This window comes from Aricia agestis, chromosome 10, assembly GCF_905147365.1.
Source record: "Aricia agestis chromosome 10, ilAriAges1.1, whole genome shotgun sequence".
Taxonomy (NCBI): domain Eukaryota; kingdom Metazoa; phylum Arthropoda; class Insecta; order Lepidoptera; family Lycaenidae; genus Aricia; species Aricia agestis.
This window is the reverse complement of record NC_056415.1, coordinates 5,928,623-5,950,213: the sequence shown is the minus strand read 5'-3', so window position 1 is coordinate 5,950,213 and position 21,591 is coordinate 5,928,623. Positions and strand designations below refer to the sequence as shown.

The window sequence follows — 21,591 nt, the reverse complement described above, 5'->3', positions numbered from 1 at the left end:
TTTTTCCCTTAGACCAGGTTCACACGGTACTATAATACTATGAAACTACTAAATGTTACCACCGCAAAAACGGGAACTAGACGAGGGAATAGAAGTTCGAACAGGGTATAAACTTTGTCCTTGTGAAAATAGCCTCAGTCCTTTCCGGTAATGATCAGGAAATGACTCAGGCTATTTTAGATTTATTATCATTTTATAAAATAAGGTGCAAACGAGCAAGCGGGTCACCTGTTGGAAAGCAACAAGTAACAACTCTCGCAACTTGAGAAGAGCTTCAGGTGCGTTACCCGCCTTATCTATTTAGTATCCACGGAGAGATGCCAGCCGGCCTTCGGTGTTACCGGCCAAGTAAATCCTTTTATTCCCCACGATTCACTATCGCAGATAATCCGCCTGAGCAGCTAGAGCACCGATCTATCTATTATTATCAAACGTTACACTCACGGCTATAGTTAGTTGGACGTATATAAGGGATGGGTTCTGGGGGTCCGGACCCCCCCCCCCCCCCATTACTATCCATCTTACTTGTCCAATCAACAATATAATATAATTATACCGCACCGATTTTAATCGGCGAGGTACCTACATGTATTTGTTTTTTCTATTCACAGTATAATATTCATATTATACTGTGGAGCATATCCTAAATCCTAATACGTGCGTAGCGTGTTAGTTCGTGTACTAAATATATTCAACATTCCTATATTCAAATAAAAAAATACTTTTGATTTCCTAACTCGCACTTGGCCGCTTTTCTTCAGCAGGCTTCGGCCAAACCTACGCGTCAGTAACGCGGAACGCGGGACGGGAGCGTCTGCAAGTGCAACGCGAAACTGGTGTGCACACCTGCGCAACTACGGTGTGAAACCGTAGATTATTCCCGCTCTGCCGAACGTCCCGCGTTGCAGACGCTCCCGCTTCGCATTCGCTTTGGTCGCGTAGGTTTGGCTGAAGCTTAATAACTCCAAGAAGTGAGCTTATGACCAATAGATTTTATTTTATTGCCTTCCTTATTAGTCCCATAACTATTTCCTTATTGACAAAGTTATTATATCATGAACTTTGGAAAATAAATAGTAATAATTATTATTAAACTCAATATAATAGATAAAGACTATGTAATATGAATCGCGCGAAAACCGTACATTTTTTGGGAACAAAAGTCTCCTAAGTCCTTTTCCGGGTCTCAAAGAATTTCCTTAAAAAATATTTAAAAAGATTTTTATTTATTTACATAAATATACGTTATTCAACATTAATCAATAAAAAAACGTACTTTTCCATACATTTTTTTCACCCCACAAGCTTAACAATAAACGAAACTCGTCAGTACGCGCGCGATTTTAAGACAAGGGTCGAAACTTCTAGTGATCGTCGTAATTGTGTTTTAGAGCCATGAGAAGTGTCTATAGGCCATCTTTGTTATTTTAAGCAACGATATCAAAATACGTTCTAATTCTATGATTTTAAGTACATTTTGTATGTTATAAGGTGATAATTGATCACCAGGAGAGGGCTCAATTACAGATGAGCGTATTTTGGCAGCAAGCTCCTAGAGCGGGGTCAACAATTGAAGGGATATGGATATCATAATAATAACCCATTTCATAATATGAAATGGGAATTAATATATTATATTAATTTAGGTATGTAAAAAATGGTTATGAAATAATATCGTTGGAAGTTATTGAAATTTTAATGCTTAGCAATATTATTGTATAATATAAATCAAATTTTATTATACGGGAAGCACCTAGCTTAAGTCATCTAGTAATCTTATCTAGATACTAGGTAATATAAAATTCGACCCTGGATCAATCGTTTACGTCTCAAATGACCCAGTAAAGGTTGGTACAGATATAATATATGTTTCATAATTCATTTAAATTCATGAGAAACATTTCAACAACAATATAAATTATATTAATAAAATCGGCCAAGTGCATACGAAAGGTTCCATACCGTGATAGAGCAAAAATTGGCCCAAATATAATTTTGTATGGGAGCCCCTCTTAGATAATTACTTTATTTTAATTAATTATTAATTATTTAATAACACAGTACATATTATAATTCAAATTTTATCATCAACTCATTTTATCTGTAAACAAATTTTATGTACAAAAAATGTCACAAATGCTGTTCTGTTGGTGAGTCTATAAAAATAAATAAATAAATAAATTCATATTGAGGATTTTATGCGTATTTCAAATTCATATCGAGCAAAAAAAGGCCAAGAAACCACGTTTGTTGTATGGGAGCCCCCCTTAATTATTGATTTTAAATTATTTTTTAGTATTTGTTGTTAATACCGGCAACAGAAATACACAATCTATGAAAATCAGAAGTCTAGCTACAACGATTCTTTAGATACAGCCTGGAGACAGACAACGAAGTCTTAGTAATAGGATAAACCCTTTGGGTACGGAACCCTAATACTTTGTGAAGTTCAAAATAACTTGTAAACACTACTTGTAAATGTATATCCTAATGAGAATGCTCGGTAGTTTTAAAGATTACTAATTGAACAATCGAACCTGTATGTTTGGATCAATAAAAATAGAGTATTAAGATCTACGCGTGATCGTTACTAACTGAAGGCCGTGGTTTTTAAAATATACACTTGTATTGTGTCTGTCTGTTACAAGTTCACGCTTAACCGCCGAACCGATTGTATGTACGATACAGTTTAGGTTACGGAAAAAGTAAGTTAAGAATAAGCGCGACGCGTAGATGCATAACGTGAGACGTCTCCCAAATCTGTCAAACCCATACAAATTTAGAAATGCATCTACGCGTCGCGTTGCAGTCTGAATTGACCCTTAGTGCATATTGATTACCAACTACCATAAGGTAGGCGCACAGTTTGTCGGCGCGTGCCAGGGCGGATCGGGGCGCAATGCATGGACGGATTTCGAGCCGAGGCTTGCCGGGCCGCATCGCATCACATCCGCGCGCCGCTTGCTATAGCACACTGTTGCCGGGGCGCAGCGGGTCTTGTCGGGCCGTGTCGCATTGACGTAAATCCGTCAAGCAAAAATCCGCGCCGATGCGCCCCGGCACAGTGAGCGATACGCGCATCCGCTTCCATACAAATTGTATCGAGGCGGATTTTTGCGATGCGCCCCGGCACGCTGAGCCCCGGCACGGCCCGTCTCAGTGTGCTCACTCCTTAATCTCGACAGATTGTCATAATAAAATTGACTGGTTAAAATCATAGTTTCCTCATAACGAGGAACGGTTAAATTGTAATTAATATACAAGTAGAGGTCGCCTTGCGGTCAATATTTATCTAGTAACCTATTATAGTAAGTTATTCTTGCCTTAAAAGGCACTATGTTAAAAACGTCTGCCTGTCTATCTGTCTTTTTGCCTTTGCACAGTGGCGGCCTTACCCATTGAGAGACCCCGGGCGGCAGATCTTTGCGAGGCCTCGTTCAACATGTCTTTGCAACCGGCCCTTTGGTCGCCTAATTCCACCGCCGCCGATACCGGGACCTCACCGCTAATAATTAAAATACCACTTTATGACCTTTTGCTTGACGCGAGGCCCCTGCAAGAGTGAATCCCCGGGGTCGCCCAGTTCTCCACCTAAGGCCGTCACTGCCTCTGCACGCTTAAACCGCAGAACCGATTTTGATGATACTTGGTATGGAGGTACTTGAACCCGGTAAAGGATATAGACTAGTATTTATCCCGGAAAAACGTATGGTTTCTACGCAATTCGCTATGAAATTGCGTACAATATGTAGCAAGTCATGTTTTAACGCATTCCACTTTTTGTTATTACTTTTCTTTTTAAATAAGGGGGCAAACGGGTCACCTGATGGAAAGTAACTTCCGTCGCCCATGGACACTCGCAGCATCAGAAGAGCTGCAGGTGCGTTGCCGGCCTTTTAAGAGGGAATAGGATAATTGGGAAGGGTAGGGATGGGAAGGGAAGGGAATAGGGGAGGGGATTGGGCCTCCGGACTTATTATGTATAAACGGTGCTCCCTAACCGGGAGCATTCGCTTGTAATGTAACGTTACAGAGTCGAGCATTACAATGCGTACATTGTAATGATACAATTTGTTATATCTTGATACAATTACTCAGTCAGTCAAGTCAGCTTGCTAGGGAATTCTCAAAGTCGAATCATTAATGTTACATTACACGCGAATGCTCGTCAGTCAGGGGGGTAGTATTGTAATGTAATGCAGCTCAAAGTCGAATCTAAAAATATGTTATATTACACGTGAATGCTCGCGGTGAGGGAGCACCTTTTTGTATCAGAGGTAAATTATAGTCGTTGTACATACCGTATCGAAGAACTCTGTGAATTTCGAGAAGTAATACCACCAGCATCCGGCTACGGTCTGAAAAAAAAAACAACAATTATTATGCGCTTAGGTTTTTTAACCTCTGGCAAGACTTAATGCTGACGACTTAAGAGGATACATCAGGGGCACTGAAAAAAAAGTACGTGTAAGATCTATAGCTGTCTTCCTTACCTCTAGCCTATACCGCAGAACGCGATAGAGACAACTGCAGAAAATCAACGATTCGTTGTCCCCTGATTCCTTCTCCAAAACTTAACCGATTTAAGTACTTTTTTCATTTAAGATTAAAGAAAGGCTTGAGGTATGTTCCTATGTTTTTTTTTTGTGAAATCTAGCCAAATCTGTTTTCTGGATGTTTGAACACAGCGGAAAATCTGGCCATTTATTGGGGTTTTTGAACGTTCATATCTTATTTAATAATCAAATTATGAAAAAAAAGAAAACATAGGGACATTGTATTAGTGGCCATAGATATTCAGGAACAAAATTATAACTCTACTAGCATTATCCAGGGAGGAAACAGGGACAACGTTTGTATGGAAAAAAGGGCGGTGTGGACTCCTCTTAAGAACCACATTCGTAGCTTATTCCGAGTTACAATGAACTCTGAACAGATTGTAGAGGTAATTGGTTAGGTGCCTGCAGTAGTTTAACGGCCGTTCCCAATATTTGATCTATCTCTGGTTTTGCCCTACTAGAGATAGGAATAGCTCACGTTAGACATTAGAGACATATATTTTATGTCAATTATGAGCTATTCCTATCTCTAGTAGGGCAAAACCAGAGATAGATCAAATATTGGGAACGGCCGTAAAATAATAAATTAACAACATTTATTTATTTTTGACATAACCATGACCGATCTACTTAGTCGGGCTGAGCCAATGTAGTGATCTGTCGTTTGGACTACAATACATTTCATTGTTGAACTTATTAAATAAAATAAAAATGTTTTCTTTCTTAATAAATTTAAAACAAATAATATCATGTGTTTCCTACCACCGGTTCCGGAACTAACGGCGTCTATTAGCGTCATTGCATAAATTATTTTATAATTAATTAAGCAAAGCTTGAAAGATGAACTGATTAAAAAAATACTAAGAACTTAGTACTCTTACTAGCTGACTCAACATTGACAATGAAGATGCTATCGAAGTAATTAAATGATTCCCATTGTGCCTTGAAAATACAAGGAAAATTCTAGAGTCTTCGCTTTGTAAAACTAATCTTACGTAAACGCAATATATATTATATATTATGTTATTGAAAAAGTACAAGAAGACGTTGCACATCCAGTTCTTTGAGTTTCTATTGACAGAATAAAAAATATGAAAAAAAAATCTTATGCTTAAACGCCGACGCAAAGTACTGTATAACTTGGATAAATTAAATATGAATAATTTTGTTTAAAGGTTACGCATTCTAAATTGATCTAAATTGTAAAATATATAAAAACGCCAACAATCAAGTAACGCATTGAAAAATTGGCCAAGATTTACGCAAGAAAAATTCAACGTTTTATTATTATCAATAAAAAAAATCTAATTTTAATTAGTTGTGACTTTGATACCTAGACTCGATTAAATATTGTACGTAATTAGGTAGTCTAGGTACCTACTTTTATTCAGTATTTTAGTATGTTTGCCAAATAGAACTCATTATCCATAATTAAAATTAATAAAATGTTACGTTAGGTTTCCTTTGAATATAAAATATTTAATTGCTCAATGAAAAAATAGCATTTAACGTACTTAATATATTTAAATTAAATATAATAATAATTTGTCGTTGAGATTTGTGAATAAAAATTTAATCGTGGAAAAGATGCTTAATTTTTAGGGTTCTGTACCCAAAGGGTAAAAACGGGTACGTAATACCGTACGGTATTACTGAGACTTCGATGTCTGCCCGTCTGTCTGTCTCCAGGCTTGTATCTCAAGAAACGCTATGCTTAGCTGGATATCTGAAATTTTCACAGTTTGTGTATATCTATTGCCGCTATAACAACAAATACTAAAAACAAAATAAATTAATTAATATTTTAGGGGGGCTCCCATACAACAAACATGTTTTTTTTGCTCTATATAAATAATGGCACCAGCCGGGCTAGCACGGCCATCAGTAGAAATGCGAAAGTATGGACAAACTGTGGACATAAACTTAAGGTCTGTTCCGATCTTTACCGCGGCTAATCGCGACCGACAAAAATTCAAATAAAATGCCACTTTATGACAGACTATAATATATATCATAAAGTAGGATATTATTTGAATTTTTAGGACTATAGTCTGACGTAAAGTGGCATTTAATAATTGAATTTTTCGGAACGAAAAATACAAAATACTCAGTTGTATTTATACTTTAATAATTGAAAGTAAAATTTAAATAAACTTAATAATTGAGGGCGTTCCCATATAAAAAAAACACATTGTTTCCTTTTTTGCTATATAATGGTACGGAACCCTTCGTGCGCGAGTCTAACTCGCACTTGGCCGATTTATTCTATAGATAATCAGAAATAATAACTATAATATCCCGCTTTTCTAGAGGAGTTTTTCTTCGGAAGGAAAAGTCATATAACAGAAACAAAGAAGAGAAAAAACTATACATAAGTAAGGGGTTTTCCACATTTCTTTAACGTAAACCTAATGGGAAAAATATACTCTACGTCCTGTGAACGGAATAACTTTTATGTCTATGGAAAATAATAGGCAATATCCGATAATTTACATACTGTTTACACTGATGTGAATAATGATACAATAGAATAAAAACTACATGCAAAAAGTGTATGAAATTGAAGCTAATAGCAATTACAAATTATAGTAATTATTTGATTGTAATCAATATTTATCTCTGTTATCATTATAGATGTTTCACATTAAGATCACGATTTAAGTAAAGATACACTTTTTGTAAAATATTTAAAAATGAATAGGTAATATTTATATTATATTATTGTGATTGTAATTCGTAGCATCAAATTTAAGGCAATATTAGTATTTATTAATCGTAGAATCGTTGTATATAATAATTTAGTTACATCATAATTCATTTCTAAGGATAATTCTAAGATTCATACTTACTCTCATAGCCTGTGGACTTCTGGAATAGTCTACGGGCTGACACCGGAAACTGTACGTCGTGAACCACCCACTGATTATACTCTGTGAACAACCAATATATATATTATACACTAGCTGTCCCGGCAAACGTTGTTTTGCCATATAAACTATTTCGCCCGTATTATTATATTGAAGTGACTAAATAGTATTTAGTCACTTCAATAAAATAATAATATACTTAAAAATAAATTATTACAACTCCAGACTGCCGGCGACCATTAAGTATGGCACCATGGCAACGTCCATCGCTATCCCGTCGCACAAACAATGGTCGCCGTCAGTCTCGAGTTATAGTAATTTACTATTATTTATTCAACAAACGCACTTATCAATATAAAAAGTAACCAGTAGCCGATTTTGCCAAATTTTATATATGCATATAAAATTTGGTAAAAATCTATACTTAAAGCCGTTTCGGAGGAGTACGGTAACTAACGTTGTGGCACGAGAATTTTATATAATACTAGCTGTCCCGGAAAACGTTGTTTAGCCATATATATAGTATTTCGCCCTGGATATTATTTTACTGAAGTGACTAAATAAGTATGGCACCATGGCAACGTCCATCGCTATCCCGTCGCACAAACAATGGTCGCCGTCAGTCTCGAGTTCTAATGATTTCCTATTATTAATTCAAAAAATGCACTTATCAATATAAAAAGTACCCAATAGGCAGTAGCCGATTCTCAGACCTACTGAATATGCATATAAAATTTGGTAAAAATCAGTAAAGCCGTTTCGGAGGAGTACGGTAAGTCGGTAACTAACATTGTGACACGAGAATTTTATATACTTATATGATAAAAAGATAAAAGATAATTTCTCTTAGAAAATCTTACGACTATCGTACATTTTTAGAGATAAAAAATAGCCTATGTCCTTTCTGGAATATAAAACGTTCAGCGGTTTCGGAGCCCGTATTCGGAGGAGGACATAGGCTATTTAATAGGATAAAAATGTACGATCCCTGTGGGTTCTCTTTGAGTGCACGAAGTCGCAGGCAAGACCATAAAGTTAATATACCTAGCGATATAGAGAAACAAAGGCCTGAGCAAGGGAGATGTCACTATCAGTAACACTGCGTGGTAAAAAGAGACGTGTGATTTATGATAGCAGCACTCTTTTTTTGACGTCCAGTCGGCACGTGCCGCATGTTGACAATTTAATCTCATAGAATTCATGTTCAATCATGCTTGTGTAAGTGTATAATATACGTACACATATTTTTCACACAGATGAAAACCAATTTTGGTTACGTTTGACAGCTCGAGATTGGTGCTCTATTCCGCTAGGTATATTAACTTTATGGGCAAGACCTAGTAAATGTATTGTATAAATGCATACATGTTATTGGTTAAAAATAAGTGAACATTACCGCTAAAAACTTTTTTTTTCGGCATTAAATTAATTAAGTTGGGTATAAGAAACAATAACTTTGTTTACACCTTACAAATTACGTCAGTGATGATCATTGATTAATTATCGCTTAGCCCACTTAAATCATCGCCCAAATATATTACAATCGGAAAGTTTTGTTTATCGAGTGTTATTAATCGTTTAAAACATACAGAATCAGCTATCAAAGAACTTGAGAATAAATTACTTCCTATTGTTGCTATTGTTGCCTCCGTGGTCTAGTGGTTAGAGCGTCGCTCTCGACTCCGGAGGTCGTGGGTTCGAATCCCGCGTTGGAAACATGTTATTTCCAAGTTTGGTTAGGACAATGCAGGCTGATCACCTGATTGTCTGACAAGTAAGATGATCCATGCGTCGGATGGGCATGTAAAAAGTCGGTCCTGCGCCTGATCTCTCGCCAGTCGTGTCGGTCTTCCGTCCCACTGGGTTATGAGAGTAAAGGAATAGAGAGTGCTCTTGTGTACTGCGCACACACTTGGGCACTATAAAATTACTCCTGCGTACCTGGTCTGGTTTCAATGAAACCGGCCACCGTCACCGAAACCGGTGTGGGGAGTATTATTATTATTATTGTTGATACAAGAAATATAGTAAACAAATAAACTATCATTTATAGAAACAAAACTATGATTAAAGTTGTAAAATTAACAATAATAAAGCCTTTTTATATCATATTATTACAATGTTTAAATGTTGTATTTTAAAGTTATTAATTATTTTTCTATTATTATAACTTATAATTTAATTAATGTTAGTATGCAATATGGACCTTGTCTGGGACCGGGGTAAAGGCCTCCTCCATCTATAAAATTAATTCTTACCTCATAGAATAGCCAACAACTGAAGATAACTTGAAACAGGTTGTACCAGATCAAAACGTTTTGGAGATCGAAAGGTTTTCTGTTCTGCATCAGTTTTGGTCCCAGAAACTGCAAGAAAAAAAAGAGTTAATTAATTTTATTTAAATAAAACCGACTTATACTAGTCTAGTTTAAAGTATTTCCGGTATTCGCTCTTAAAAGGCCGGCAACGCACCTGCAGCTCTTCTGTTGTTGCGAGTGTCCATGGGCAACGGAAGTTGTTTTCCATCAGTTGACCCGTTTGCTCGTTTGTCCCCTTAATTCATATTAAAAAAAGTTAATCCTAAAATATGGCACAAGTATTACGAGTTGAGAGCCCCTAGCCAGCACGTTTTCTTTACATGATTTTTGATAGACGAGTTTTTTATTAGACCCATATTGGGTCAAGTGTAAGCGCTAAAAAGTGGAACCAAAATCAGAACATGTAAACGGTAGTCGGCGTAGCATAATCGTTGCTCTAGTAGCACTTCCGTTTTGTCACTTTTCGATCGTACGATAAAAGTAGTAAGGAACAAAAGTGATACATCGGATTGAACAATAGTTTCTTTTGTGTTATCAAACAGGACAATGAAATTGTGTTTAACCTTGTTCATTGTTGTTCAAATCTAAGGCTTTCCAGTTTAAAAGATGAACACGAAGGTCTTTTATTGTAGCGTTTGAGATCAAATAATGGGTTGACTTGACTAAAACTCAACAAAGAAATTTATTTTCCTTATGCAAGATGTAACAAAACATAGTGATAACTGATAATACTTTAGGATATATATGTGTCCCTTATATAGAGTTTACTGTGAAAGTAGTAGCGCTGAAAATGTATTTTTTTTAATTTGTATTTGCAAGTTCCCCAGTGCCTCATGAGTTTTCCCCTACAAAAATAAAAAAGTTACCCTTTCACAGCGAACTTTGTATGACTTTACAAACTAAGTTACAAACTTAGTTTTGTTACACGTATACAAACAGTAAGTGCGTAGCTGCTATCGCTACGCTATGCGCTCTAGCCGCTAGGCGCTATGATTATGCTTAAAGTCATAATTGAGACACTGTTTTATAAGTACCTAACTAATTTGAATGATCCTTAAGTACCGTACTTATTTTTTAACGTATCAAATAATTGAGAACGTATAAATTAACGAATCTTGGCACTTATGCTGTCCAACTGTTTCTTGAGGCTGTTCCTTATATTATATTGTTCACTTAAATGCTATACATTCTTGTCATCAACCTTAACATTGTAAAATACCATCAAACTTAATATTATAAAATACCATTACATAATACACATATAGCGTTTCAGTGCATTGCAATTGGTATTGAATAGGACTATGAGGGCTATATAGGTCTACCAGAATCTGATGGCAATTTTTGACAGCAGATTTTCAAAAAAATATATCCTTGATCATTGGATAAATTTTTATATTTGCATGCTTCACACACAGAATAAGCCGTTAAGGAAAACAAAGAATTAAAATGTTTTATTCCAATTACCCCGGTATTGCTAGTCAATTTATTTTCTCACTTTTTGCCACCAGATTCTGGTAAACCTTTTATACGTGGGAGAACCATGCTTCGGCACGAATGGGCCGGCTCGTCCAGAGAAATACCACGTTCTCACAGAAAACCGGCGTGAAACAGCGCTTGCGTTGTGTTTCGCCGAGTAAGTTTATCGGAGGCCCAATGGCTATTGTCCATTTTTTTTAAATTTTGCTCATTACAAAAACATTTCGAGGAATAAGGTCAGTGATCGTTTTTCTGTATATAAACGAAAAAAATACCCATTAGTTACTTATATTTTTGAACAAATATGTTTAACCTTAGTTTGACCCTCAATGGCGTTAAATTAGCAATAAATTCGACCAACATTACGTTTCGAACTTTTGGTAAGCTTCTCGTATCAGCTTTCACATAATGAGAACTTGCATTTGACGAACCAGCCATTATAAATAAGATTGAAAGGAAATTCAAAACATACTGCAGAGGTCATTTAGCCGCCGATGATGACGTCAGAGCGAAATTTAAAAAATTTATTGAGAAAAAACTAGCCAATGAATTTTAAAAATTATTTAATTTATATTCTTAAAATACCCTATTTTAACGAAAAAAAATATAAAAAGCACATGTGATTTTTTTTGACAATGCCCATTGCCTTCCCTATCCTCCCTTATTCCCTTCCCTTCCCATCCCTACCCTCCCCTATTACCCTATTCCCTCTTAAAAGGCCGGCAACGCACCTGCAGATTTTCTGATGCTGCTAGTGTCCATGGGCGACGGAAGTTGCTTTCCATCAGGTGACCCGTTTGCTCGTTTGCCCCCTTCTTTCATAAAAAAAAGACCTATAATACGGACCATTCTAGGAAGAGAACTTAAGAGCAGTAATTGAGATCTTCTTTCCTCACCTTTACAATGAAGACGTATGTGAGGCATATGCTGAGGGTCGGGAGTGGGGAGGACATGAGGAACCAGTCCTTCACCCGAGGGTCACTGTGGTTGTCCATTATGTCGTGGTAGCCATCTATCAGCCGATTTATGGTCTCCATTTTACCTGGAACAAAAAAGGGGTAATTTTAGGATTTTACTTATTGTACTATTAGAGAAGATGATTCCTAGGCAGATGGGGGACCAACGTAGTTTGGTCGCGTTACGTCCAACCCAGCCGGCAGATCACAATTAAAATTAAATTGACATGGTCCGACCTAGGGCATCGAAACCCGGACCCAATTTTCAAAACCCGGGTTTTCGGGTTTTTTAATTCATGAAGCCCTAAGCGGAGGCATCCGGCCGCGATAACAATAAAAAAGCTTTTGTGTCTCGTTATTCCACGATCGATGGGAATGAAAACCCGGGTACCCGGGTTTTTCGGGTTTTTTCCAGTTTTCTTAAAATTCAAAGATTAACGATGCGAAAATACTTCAAATATGATTGTCAGCGATTGCCAACACCTTTCCAGTAAAATACTATTTAAATACCATAGTGTGCTGCCACGGCAGTGCCCAACCAAGTCTCGAGTGAACGGTCACGGCCGTACTATATTTTTATAGAAGCTACTATTTACATGTCCTGTTTTATTATACTATATTACATCTTATCAAAGCTAGGGATTAAGATTTTCGGGCCAAGATTAAGTATTACAACAAGCTTCACCTCCAAATTACATATATTATTAAATGTATTTGTATTTTGAACGCCTCCGTTGTCTAGTGGTACAGAGCGCGGCTCTTGACTCGGAGGTTGTGGGTTCGATTCCCGCGTTGGAAACATGTTATTTCCAAGTTTGGTTAGGACAATGCAGGCTGATCACCTGATTGTCTGACAAGTAAGATGATCCATGCGTCGGATGGGCATGTAAAAAGTCGTTAAAATGTAAAAAGGGTTATGAGAGTAAAGGAATAGAGAGTGCTCTTGTGTACTGCGCACATACTTAGGCACTATAAAATTACTCTTGTGTAGCTGGCCTGGTTTCAATGAAACCAGCCATCGTCAACGAAACCGTTGTGGGAGCTATTATTATTATTATTATTATTTTATGAAATATATAAAAATCTATCAATAATTTTTGAAGACAGTAAATGGAAGAATAACCTTAAATTTTACGTCTGCCAACAAATCTTTATTTAATATTTTACATTTTTATTGCTGATTGTCAAGATATTAATAATTATTTAGTCCTAATTGATGTTGGCATACATTATACCTGTAATTAAATGTTTGTGCCTAGTTTTTACTTGAAATTGCCTTTTGTCTGCCTTGCTACGGTATGAAGCCGAATGTTCTTTGCAATTTAAGGTAACTTTTTTGTCATCTAACTTTGTGGAAAATCTTAAATTACTGAAAAATCTTACATTACACTACACTTCAAAGCTTTTTGTAGTCATTAGTTCTAGTCACAATATACAAAATTCATGTCAGATTACCATATAATTGATCAGACAAGACCATAATATTATGGCGAATACGGAAGGTTGCTTTTAATGAATTTGGAAGATTAACCCCATGGTTGGCACGCTGACACACAAGAAATTGTCTCTGGCGCTGGTGTATATTTCATCTCGATTCACTAAATCACGTGTTTTAATAATTCCGCAGTAAGTATGACATCCACCTAAAGAAAGCCACTATTCGTCCTATTATGTGTTACCAACTCAGTCTCTCAAGCAATGAAAAGCAATCTGCCGCATTTGTCAGACCGCAACACAAAAATATGGATTCAGATGATACTTGATGGAAACTCCTTAGCATGGTTTTGTCAGTTTCTAGGGGCTGGTTGCTTTCCTGGAACCTTTTTACTGATTGCATAGTCTTAATATTGTCGCTTTTTGTTATGTTGTGAATATAACAAATAATGACAAAAAACAAAACGACAAACAAAAACCTTTAAGGGTTTTTAGTAAGTTAGACAACTGAAAATAATGACTGGGCGTCATACCGCAGCAGAGCACAAAAATTTTTTTTAGTAAAAATAATGCGAAACATCGATCAGTATAAATTATTACTATTAATTTGACATCAGCAATAAAAATATCTCACTCGAATGAAATTTTCAGTTAATAAAATGAAATAAAGATTTGTTGACTTATCATTGATTTTTATGACTGTAGATACCTGTGATTGCTTTAGAAACGATAAAATTCGGAAAAGTGTTTTAATAATAATATTAAATACCAAAAAATAAGCTATCATTGTTCCATTCACTGTCTTCAAAAATTCCTGATAGGTTTTTAGAGATTCGAAAAATACAAATATCCCAAAGACTTTGTCGATGGGTGTATTTTATCAGAAATTACGGTCCATACAAGTTTCAACGTTTTATCACTAACTAGTGGCTGACTTGCCCATCATCAAAAGTCTACGATACTTTCAGCAGACTTAGAAGTTAGAACCCTTTGAAGCTGTCCATACTATATTTTGTAAGTCTTTGATCACAATATAATAAACAAAACTGTGTTCAATCACTGAATGTTGATTGAAAACTATAAAATAAGTTTAACAAGACTTGGCTTCTATGAAATTTGAAAACTTTTTGCGAAGGAAAAATAGCGTTATTGAAAAAAAATAACTGAATACTCATAATTATACTTGAGTGTAGTTCAAAAGTAAAAAAAATAATTCGAGTCATTATAAAAACAACATTGTGGAGATGGTGCAATGTTAATCTTTTGTTATGTTCAATGTCAGTGAATGTACACATGTACAAGTTTTACTGACCACGCGATCAATGTCACGCTAAAAGACTCTACCTATTCGTTTTTGTCGTTTTCTATTACGGCCTACCATGAAACTTACGTTTGCTTAAAAGTCACACCTAAGTTTCATTTTCAATGCAACGTGACAAACCGATGCGATGCGTTTTTAAATGAGCTGTCCAAAATTGAATTGAATTTACTACACAAGAAAATACGTTTAAATTCAATATTGGCAGATTTTCTTGTAGATGCGGGTTTGCCTATTTCAAACTCGACGCCTCGTCAAAACGCAATGTTACTTACATACAACTTACCCTTAAGAGGATTCCACACCGCCCTTTTTTCCATACAAACGTTGTCCCCTGTTTCCTCCCTGGATAATGCTAGTAGAGTTATAATTTTTTTCCTGAATATCTACTGCCACTAATACAATGTCCCTATGTTTTCTTTTTTTTCATAATTTAATTATTAAATAAGATATGAACTTTCAAAAACCCAAAAAAATGGCCAGATTTTCCACTGTGTTCAAACGTCCAGAAAACTGATTTGGCTAGATATTACAAAAAAAGCAAAACATAGGAACACAGCTCAAGCCTTTTTTTAATCTTTAATGAAAAATGTACTTAAATCGGTTAAGTTTTGGAGAAGGAATCAGGGGACAACGAATCGTTGATTTTCTGGATTTTCTGCAGTTGTCTCTATCGCGTTCTGCGGTATAGGCTTGAGGTAAGGGAGACAGCTATAGATATTACACGTACTTTTTTTTCATTTCTCTAGCTCCTGTTGTATCCTCTTAAGGTAGAGTTTTAAACCAACTCTGTATAGCGATAGTGTGCGACAGAGCAAGAGGTCAATATTTCTAATATTATTGATAATGTAATAATTAATACATTATTAATTGGTAAATAGATGTACCTACATTTAGGTCAAAATTTATTGGTAGATACAATATATTATAAAGATCGCACTTCGAATGTATTATACTTATATGCTTGTTATCTTATTCCGATATTTAGTGTGTTACCACAGAATATTAGTAGTACCAACAGAAGTCTCACTTGCGAAACCCGTTTAAAGAAATAACGACTCATGTTACGATACTATTAAGTTCAAATTCCGACCGCGCAGTGCTAGGTGCCTACAATTATATTCGCCTACATGTCCGCTCTCTGTCTATCGCATAACTCGTACCTTTTCTGACGAAATCAAGGTTTTCGCCTTTTAGAAAACAAAATATTATTTTTTAATTACTATTGGTATGAATAGCAAACCTTTTTATAGTAATATAAAATTTTAGTAACCCAACCTATATTTTATAGTAGTTTTATATATTCGATTATAGTGCAGGAAACTTTTACAATTTAAACACAAACGAGAAACGCACAAACTACACAGAAATAAACTTGTGTTTATTTCTGTGTAGTTTGTGCGTTTATTTGTATGAAATTGGTTTATTTGCTATGTTTGTATAGTTTTTATCTACTTTTTTATTTAAATACCTTATTCAAATACATATTTCATTGGCCTTTCTTAATTGTTCATTTTTATAAGATTTATAACAATTTTGTCACAGCAGTTAAATCAGTATCATGAATAAAATTCCTCTATGATCAGTAAACAGAAGATACGCGACGAAAAATCTTGCGCGTGCGTCACCGCTCGCTTGTGAGTCCCTACTGATTGGCCGCGGGTGGTACTTACAGTTCGATACCTATTCTCGCGAGTGGGACAGGCCTGGTGTTACTCAGATTTTTTTGCAAAACAAATAGCAGTTAGATCTTTGTTATTATAATGTGCAATTTTGCTATTAGCACATACTTATATTTACTATTGCATAATTCTGTTTAAATATTTAATAACATAGCACAATCTTAAGTTATCCTTTGTACGTAATATCAATATTCATTGTAGGTTCACTACATTTTGTATTTTAATCCACTTAATCGCCGTCAAATTCAAGTTGTCTAGTCTAGACCATGGATTGTCATCTAGGACATCCAGTGTCAAACAGCTCTTACACATATGGCACATAGAAGTACTCCGGAATGGCCAGAGGACATTATACTCTCTGCACACGGCCAACCGGTCATTTGCTTATTAAACCATAATTTCCGTATGTAACCAGTTTACTACAAAAAGCACAAAAGTGTTAGTCGCACGAGAGAGCACTCAGACAACTTGCACTCGACAGTTTCGACAGCAAAGATAGAATACAAACATTAATTGAATTTGATGTAAGGCGTCGTATGACATGGCGCTTACAATGACTTGTTTAATCCCATACATTTTTCATTTCTAACTTTGCAGACGAGATTATCGAGTGCAAATTGACTAAGTGCCCTGCTAACGTTTACTGCGCACTGCACCTGCGCCGGCCATGACAAACACATAATGTCAAGTACATAACGCTGTGAAAATTGTTAATAATCGTCATACAAATTACTACAAATTATTCAACACGTTATTGAGTTCCTTTGTTAAATAATTAGGTAAATAATAGTGTTATACCATTCGCATAGAAACACCATCAGCTTCAGGCCCGAATTCACCAACGACTGTTAGGTGGGATTTCACCAGGCACACATAAAACTTTTTTTTATAAAATTACTTAGCTCTCATTGAACACGTTCAAGGGGCGACGTAAATCTCGTTCTATTTTAAATGGATTTTACAAACTTCTTTTAATCGCGATTAATAAATCTAAGTTTACGTAACGTCACGCGATTATTTTACATGTTTTCATCATTTTAGATCCTTGTCATGTAATTTAACAACAAAATAGTAAGAAAAAATAGGCACATAAACTAACCAACATAGGTGTCAAAACTGTCATCTTGACATTTCTTTTGTCTATGTTTTTCGTTCCGCCATGACACTACACTGACAGGGCTCGAACGGGTTTTATGACACGTTCAGATGATAAAACTGGGATTTGCTGTGAACGCGTTTAGTTTATGTTGATGAAATGCAATTGATGTTAAAATCCGGTTTTATACGTTTAGAACCGGTTCAGTGTGCATTGAACGCATTCCATTTCTTTGGTGAAATCGCTCGTGGAATAACGAGACACAATAGCTTTTCTATTGTTATCGCGGCCGGATGCGGCCGCTTAGGTCTTCATGAATTAAAGTTAATACGTTACCCCTTTCGTTTTTCGTTTTTCAGAGTTAACACTAACAGACGTTGGTGAAATTAGGCCTCATTATCACAAGTTAAGTTGACCAAAAATACATAAAATACGGTAAAAGCGTGGTTAAGAATACGCTCAGTGGCCATGAAAAACGGTAAAAAATATTAATTGAACATAGTAGTTACCTATTGCAATAAGAATATAATAAGTATTTCGTTCTCTGGTATTTGATTGTTTTTCATGTTCATATAATAAAAGTACTTATGAATATTTAGAGAAGTATGTTTCGATTTTCTAAAACCCAGTTTTTTATTTTAATAAAAACTGATTTACTATAAGATTATTTACATTGTTATTTACTTTATGATTTTAAAGGTTTTAAATGTTCCTCGAATCTTAAGGATTTTTATACCTTTATTTCTAAGGATTTTTATGTTAAAGCAAGATTAAGCCATCTATAAAATCTATAAAAGTTAAGCGTAGAAAGCATTATTTATAGTTTTAAATACATCTTTATAAGAGCTTTAAAATAACTACATACTAGGACATTACGCTTAATTCATGCTGACTACATAAATAACTTAGGAAGCAGTTATCAACCGTAAGATTTATCCGTATATAAAATATACCGTCGGTCCGTGAGTATATGTTTATTTTATGCAAAAATGTCGCTGATTCACATCACTACCATATTCTTGCAGATTTCCATAACGTTCCATTTGAATGAACTAGTTTTATATACCTACATCGAAATACGCTGAAAAGAAGACATATTCCATTCTTGTATTACGTTTCAATAATTATCTCCTATACTAACAACTCATTTTTTATTAATCCATACTTCCATACTAATATTATGAATGTGTCTGTCTGTCTGTCTGTCCGTCTGTCTGTCTGTCTGTTACCTCTTCACGCCCAAACCGCTGAACCGATTTAACTGAAATTTGGCATGTAGATACTTTGAGTCCCGGGCAAGGACATAGGATACTTTTTATTCCGGAAAAATGTACGGTTCCCGCGTGATAAACGAGTTTTGGCGCAACGGAGTTGCGGGCGTCATCTAGTGATTAATAAGTTATCGATTAAGGCATCGACTGTATTTTCATAAAATTAAAGGTGGGTTGAACCAGAGGCTTTGTTATAGTTACACTGTTATAGTCAAAGTTAAGGTTAACGCCTCCGTGGTCTAGTCGTTAGAGCATCGCTCTCGACTCCGGAGGTCGTGGGTTCGAATCACGCGTTGGAAACATGTTATTTCCAAGTTTGGTTAGGACAATGCAGGCTGATCACCTGATTGTCTGACAAGTAAGATGTTCCATGCGTCGGATGGGCATGTAAAAAAGTCGGTCCTGCGCCTGATCTCTCGCCAGTCGTGTCGGTCTTCCGTCCCAGTGGGTTATGAGAGTAAAGGAATAGAGAGTGCTCTTGTGTACTGCGCACACACTTGGGCACTATAAAATTACTCCTGCGTACCTGGTCTGGTTTCAATGAAACCGGCCACCGTCACCGAAACCGGTGTGGGGAGTATTATTATTAAGGTTAACTTTAACCGAGCGAAATTGCGTGGTTAAGGCTATCGTCAATATGGCATCCAGCAATTTGACAGTTCATTTTACATTTTGTTATATTTAAAGTAAGTTATTCCAAGTTGCAACTCACCCTTAATATGTAGGTTTTAAGTGACAAAAATTGACCCTAGGTCTTAACCTAGGTCGTAACCTAGTAGAAATCTCTGGAAGACTGTGTATTCGATGAGCTATTATAAAATTCTATCTTAAACCTTCGAATAAGGCTTGGTCATCTCTGGTTTCTATAATATTGCATAATATAATATAACTGCTCTAAATACTCAATGTTCTTTGAGCTTTGCTTAAGCCCACTACGAATTCTTCGCTAAGTACGACATAAGAAAAAAGCAGCCTCTCATAGAAAACAAGCAATGGAACAGCAAGAAATGGAAAGACAAAATGGTTTTTGTCACGTAATTCAAAAACCATAAATATATTTAATATAAGCCATGGGCAAATTAAAGTGTATGCTTGAACCAATCTATGTACAAATTTTGGAAGCTTATATCACTCTCCTCTGTTGGCATAATTAGAATCCCTTTTTTTACAAAGGTCTTTTTGATCGATTATTCTGTGTTATAAAAGTTGACCAATCGTGTTATGCTATGAGTAATTCAAAGACAAGGACATGATGAATACTGACAATGAACTTTAATTTCTTAGATTTAGTCATTGCTGAGAAAAATCAATATCGCTACAGCCAAATTATCAAGGCATCGCCTTAATGCTAACGTACTACGTTAATGGTTATCACTTATTAAACAACAAAACCTGTTATAAAGTAAGCATTTGCTTGAGATGTATGTGACCAAGACCACTAATGTTAATGGTTCATATTTAAATAATAATTAATTGAGTATTGTATATTTTTTCAATTAGTTTTGACAGGTGCAGTGTTACTACACATGTTACAAAATTACTGAAGAGAAATAAAAAAAGTCCCTCAAATGGGTGTGAGAAAATGATGTTACATTTTTTGGAACGTAGTTCCTTATCGCGCGTTCGGCGTAAAGGGGGCTAGACAGAACGAAATTTGACCTTGATTTGACCTCGACACTTTTGTATTAGTACCTGTATGTTAGAGGCAGATGGCGTTGATAGTTTAGTTTTTTTTTATATTGAATCTTAAATACCGTTAGACAAATAATACACGGCAAATCTGTCATTATTTGACTTACTTAATTTGAGACTGTTGCAGGAATTATGTCTAAAAATAATATTAAAGTCAATATTTTGACACTAGAATATCAATAGAAAAGCGTTGAAATTTGAAACAATTTATTTAATACATATGATTCACACATTAATTGAAAGGAACTTCGTTCCATCCGGGTGTCCCTTGACACCTCTCTAGTTTTTATTTTCTTATTTAGGATTGACAATAAGTTTTGCAGTTCATTCAGATGGCTAACAAATAATTTAGATTTGTTCTGCACTTTAAGCATTGGTCAGAAATATTATGACAATAGATCAGCGGTTTGTAAACTTTATTGGTTGCGGAACCCACCAAAGGAAGAAGTAACAGACTCCAAAAAAAAAGAATGTTTTGTCTTTGAATTAATTGTCTCCAAGTTAAAGCTTAGGCCAAACCTACGCGACCAGGCAACTGCGAAGCGGAGCGTCAAGTTGTGAAATGTGTTTTTTGTATACAAAACACACATTAATTGACAACTTGACGCTCCGCTTCGCAGTCGCCTGGTCGCGTAGGTTTGGCCTAAGCTTTATAGTGTCTGATGAGTTATTATAACATTTATAAAAACAATATAATTATGTACCTATCGCGGAGCCCTAGGGAATAGGGTTCCGCGGAGCCACACTTTGAAAATGACTGCAATAACTAAACCAATAGTACAATATAATATTTTAATAATGAATTGTAGTAATACAAGCCTACAAAACTTTAGGAAATAGCAAGCCACGCACTTGTGATTTCTCTGGTATTGCGATGCGATGATTGTTTTCCGTACTATAAAACTTTGTAAATACAACTTCA

The 21,591-nt window shown here is 35.6% G+C and overlaps 1 protein-coding gene across 1 annotated transcript in view; it reads right to left on the bottom strand.

Moving 5' to 3' along the window:
* LOC121730968 (elongation of very long chain fatty acids protein-like) overlaps positions 1 to 21,591 on the bottom strand; it is a 75,317-nt gene that overhangs the window by 33,652 nt on the left and 20,074 nt on the right. The window contains exons 2-5 of the mRNA XM_042120219.1: positions 12,117 to 12,262; positions 9,685 to 9,792; positions 7,409 to 7,489; positions 4,302 to 4,358 (exon numbers count right to left, since the gene is read on the bottom strand). Coding sequence (XP_041976153.1) covers positions 4,302 to 4,358; positions 7,409 to 7,489; positions 9,685 to 9,792; positions 12,117 to 12,257 — 387 coding nt within the window. The 5' untranslated portion in view covers positions 12,258 to 12,262. The remainder of the gene's footprint in view (positions 1 to 4,301; positions 4,359 to 7,408; positions 7,490 to 9,684; positions 9,793 to 12,116; positions 12,263 to 21,591) is intronic.